This window comes from Buceros rhinoceros, unplaced genomic scaffold, assembly GCF_000710305.1.
Source record: "Buceros rhinoceros silvestris isolate BGI_N320 unplaced genomic scaffold, ASM71030v1 scaffold30522, whole genome shotgun sequence".
Classification (NCBI taxonomy): Eukaryota; Metazoa; Chordata; class Aves; order Bucerotiformes; family Bucerotidae; genus Buceros; species Buceros rhinoceros.
In genome coordinates this window covers 11,312-15,716 of record NW_010398797.1, presented here as the reverse complement: position 1 = coordinate 15,716, position 4,405 = coordinate 11,312, and the positions used below count along the sequence as shown (strand labels likewise).

The following is a 4,405-nucleotide window of genomic DNA, read 5'->3' as shown; positions in this document are numbered from 1 at the left end:
TGCTGAACTTTTATTCTCATCAAATAGCAGTAAAATGCAGACTCCTCTGCTGCTGCAAGTGAACTGGAACAGAGGCTGTGTTAGGGATCACTTCGCTCCCTATTGAAAGCAGACTGCCCATCTTGATAGATGGGAAGTTCCAGACCTTTCCAGAGCATCCAGGCACCTCTTTGTCACTGTAGATGTTTCCTTAAGAAGCAAGGATGTTCTACTGCCCATACAGCAAGAGACTGGAAGTGCTTCAAGATACCTTCTCCCCACTGCTCCAGCCTTGAGCAGGCACAGAAAGGACATTACTGGCTTGAAGCACTGTGACCTCTGAAGTTCTGGACCAGTGCTCCAGTCACAGGGAGGAAGAGGGGACATAAGGGCCAGGATCCACCTGAGACAAGGCACAAACTTTAAGTAGCCAAGTTCAACCTAGGTGCTAACAGCAGGGCCACAACTCCAACAGGTACCACATGAAGAATTACTACTTGCATAAAGGTTCTCATCTTTAAAGCCTGTTAATTCCGCCTGTAAACCCTTCAGGGCATGGACTTGATCCTTGATTGTTGGTAAAATACCTTGCATAGTCTTGGTCTTGGGCCAAAGTAAAACACAAGCAGGCTTTGGATCCTGGAGTTTCACAATGAGATCAGGGTCCAAGGGTTCCCTGGGTTGAACTGCATTTCAGTTTTGAGAATTTAGAGAAAAGTCAGAAGTGACTCATGTATAACTGGTGTCTTCCTGAGCATGCAGAGAGCCTGTAACAATAGATCTAAGAGAAGCAGACTGCCCCATTCACTTTTCCTTCAAAATCTGCTGTTTCCTCAACTAGGAACTTGGTCAGCCCACAAGAAAAAAATCCACATCATACAGCTAGAGACACCAGAAGGCCATGCAGGCATGTGCCTTGGGCAGTCTGGTGTTATTTAATTAAATAGCAATTTAGCATCTTGCCTTGAAACGTCTTTCAGCTAAAGATGACCAACTTCCCAAGCAGCAGTAGGAACTCCTACAGCAAGCCAAGGTGATTTCTGAGCACTGCTGGTTTGCCTCCACAGATCCCCTTAATACTGAACCTCTGCAGAAGCTCTGAACCCTGGTGAGCCTTCTGCAGCTTCAGGCTCTTTTTTGAACACTGCCTGTACAATTCCTTCCCTGCCAGCTGTTACTCCTGAAGCAGAGATGCTCATACTCACGCTTCAGTTGCTGCTGATTCATTGAAGCTGCTGGTGCAGATGAGTTTGCAACAGGCTGCCAAACTCTGCCCTGGAGCAGCTGCTACTTTGAATTAAAGACAGTCTTTAATGTAAGATGGCAAGACCCAAAAGACCTTGCCATTTACTAACAACCTGGAGCAAAAATGACCCCTTCAGTTGGAAATACAACTGCTACAGCATCCACAGCATTAGTCCAGTCCATTCAAACTTGAGCAGCGTCAAGGGTGAAGCGAGCAAATGTAACACATTTATCTGTGACGTACCATGTAAATGTATCTGTGCTGAAACTTTGGATGTTAAGAAAGGAAATAAGGCAGAGGATGAAATGTCCACCAATTTGACCAGAAAAGGGTGGTTCAATCTGTAACAGGGGAAGTTGGAGATGCTGGAAGTTTTCACCATCAGAGTAACTGGTTTTTTAACTGCTAAGATCACCTGGGCATCTTCAAAGGCAGCAGTATCACAAGAGTGAAAAAGAACATCAAACGATCACCTTACTTCATTTGCCATCATTTAGAAGGGAAAGGCAGTGATGTACAATTATTTTTTTGCTTTTCTTTCCTCCACTTTTAAGCTCCTCCTGTAATGGGTATGTTTAAGTAGTAAAATAACCCCTGACTCTTCCCCTTGAAGTGCAAGAAGACGCAGAGGACTCCGCAGTGCTGGTGGTTTAATTCAGCCTAAGTGATACTGAAAAACACTTGGAGCTGGAGAAAAAGGGAGCATTCTAGATGACTGTTTGTTTTCAGAAACCTTCCCTGTGCTGACCTTACAAGAAGCCAAAGTAATGCTTTCCTTGAACCCCTCTGCACAGAGCACGTGATAATGATGAGAACTTTGTATTTAATACCATACAAAAGATGTCTGACCCTTGAGGCATAATAATGTGCTTAAAATATAGTTCACAGTACCCTCTGGCTAAAAAAAGTTTCCAACTTGTACTTAAAAAAAATATCCATTTAGATGCTTACTTTGACTATGTGCCCAGCAACGATGGCAAAAGTGCTTCTGTATAGAAAGGACGGTTCAGCCAAAATTCAACTTGTTTTTCAGGAGTAGGAAACCGAAAGAAAAAAAAAAGTAGTGAAAGCCATATCAAATAAATCATCGTTTTCCTTTATACCATAAGTGAATGTTCACGTATGAGTGATTCTTATTGTTGGAGCTTCCATAAAGAGAAGCTGCCAGTGCTGTTGTCTGACCCTCTATGATCAATATTAATGTAATTTCACAGACACAAGGGAATCACACCGAATTATCAGGGACAAGGCAGTCAGGAAAAGCACCTATTTTATAGTTACCTGCATCCTTCAGGTAACTCACACCTTCAGGAAAAAGGCACCTGAAGTGTTCTGGGGAAAAGCAGAAGAAAACACTGATCTTCACTTTCCTCTGCCAGACTGAAACAAGAAATAAAGGCTTACAAAGAGCTGAAGTAACAAAACAAAGTGGAGGAAGGGGCTACCAGCCCTTCCACCTGATGTTAATAGCTATTACCAGAACTCAGTGGCTGAGCCAGTGTTTCTTCAAGAGCACACAAAAGACACTCTCACCCCCAGCCATTTTTATGAAAAAAATGCTGAAAACTCCCAATTTTTTTAGTAGCCAGAATTGTAACACACCTGACTGATTTTCTGCAGTGGGCTTTCAAGCTCACTAATCTGCAGGTACAGCCTTTAGATGTACCTCACTATATGTGGTTGCACACAGCTTCCTCAGTTCGAGGCAGGTGTAACAAATTTACCCACCGAACGGCTGCTCAAGAACAAACACACAGAGGGTGGGTACCTTGTGGACAACTGCTTCGAGAAACAGCCCCTCCATCACCTGTCTGGAAAAACACGCTTTGCAGGTACAACTGCAGGGATGAGGCAGGCGAGTCAGGTTGCAAAGCTCGGCTTTGCGCTTTCTCGTTTGTCCTTAGAAATCGGAGGATACACTAATATCCACGAAGACTTAGACTTACGTTGCCTTCTCACCAAACCATGAAAACGTGCCTATTTTCTTTTCCTCTGTTCATACTCATTTCTGACTATTGATTTCTGCTTGCCCTTTGTTTCTCTGATTCTTGGCCAGCTCGACTCGCAAAGCATTACCCCCGAGGCTCAAGCCTTTCAAAGAGGATACAGCACTCTCTGCGGTCGCTTTATCCCTGTAATCGAGAAAAGCCCTGTGCTGCGCTCCTTGCCAATTCAGGCGGAAAGGAGTTGCGTGGAATTCCCTTAAAGCACTTTTCAGCTCACTCACTCTTACGCTGGGAGGTATGTTCCCCACATACACAGTAGTAATCTCGCCAGATCCGTCTAATCGGGGACTTAAAGAATCACTGTCAACATCACATTGTCCCAGATGAGCGGGGCCCGTAGCAGCCTGCGGTCTTGTATTTCCAGCCCTTGCCTTCTCGTTTAATGCCACTGGTGTGGTGGCGTTTGCCAAGTCTGACTGTTCATCTTGGAGGGTAACATCCTTGCCAGCTTGCTTCTCTCTGTAGCGGAGACTCTTTAGGATGGGGATTTTTCCCAACATCTCATAGCTGACCTAAAAAGGAGGAAAATAGATACAATTATGAGAATTCTCGCCTTCCAGGAAAAGGTGAACACCATCAGGACCCATCTGTGCCATAAAGAGAGGAATCTAATTATACCACTACCATTCCAGGTGCCAGAGCATTCAAAATGTTACTAATTGCTGGCCTGATTCTGAAGTTGCTCCTTAAATACACACTGAAGGACAAAAATAAACATTAGTGACTTTTTAAGCAAGCAGCACAATGTAGATCCAGCAGGAAAACAAAACAAACTCAGAACTATTCCATTTTGACATTTATTTATCAGAGTGCTTTCAGATCCGCATGCTCTTTGTTATCCTTTTATATTTGCTTTGACCGAGGGCCTGTGCTTCTGCTCTGGCAGAGTCTGACATGCTTACAATCATCACACCATCAGGCACTTCCATTCTGCAGACCTCCTTGCGCTCTCTTCCCCTCAAACAGGATATCCCGTAGGCTGGGTCACACAATGGGGAGGGACGGTGGTGTGAGGTTTGCAGCCGGCGAGCGTGCCTTGCAGCGGGGCTCCTACGAGTGTGGGCCAGCCAGAGGCACGTTCTCGGGTTGTGGCACGTCACCACAGCCTTCCTCTTGTCATCTGACCTCACACACCGCCCGCAGCTACTCATCAGATCCCACATCAGGCTGCTGG

General features: G+C 45.0%; 1 protein-coding gene across 1 annotated transcript in view; it reads right to left on the bottom strand.

Annotated features, from left to right (window-relative positions):
* Positions 1-3,177: 3,177 nt before the first annotated feature.
* Positions 3,178-4,405, bottom strand: part of MTHFSD (methenyltetrahydrofolate synthetase domain containing) — an 11,446-nt gene continuing 10,218 nt past the window's right edge. The window contains exon 6 of the mRNA XM_010131244.1: positions 3,178-3,743. Coding sequence (XP_010129546.1) covers positions 3,228-3,743 — 516 coding nt within the window. The 3' untranslated portion in view covers positions 3,178-3,227. The remainder of the gene's footprint in view (positions 3,744-4,405) is intronic.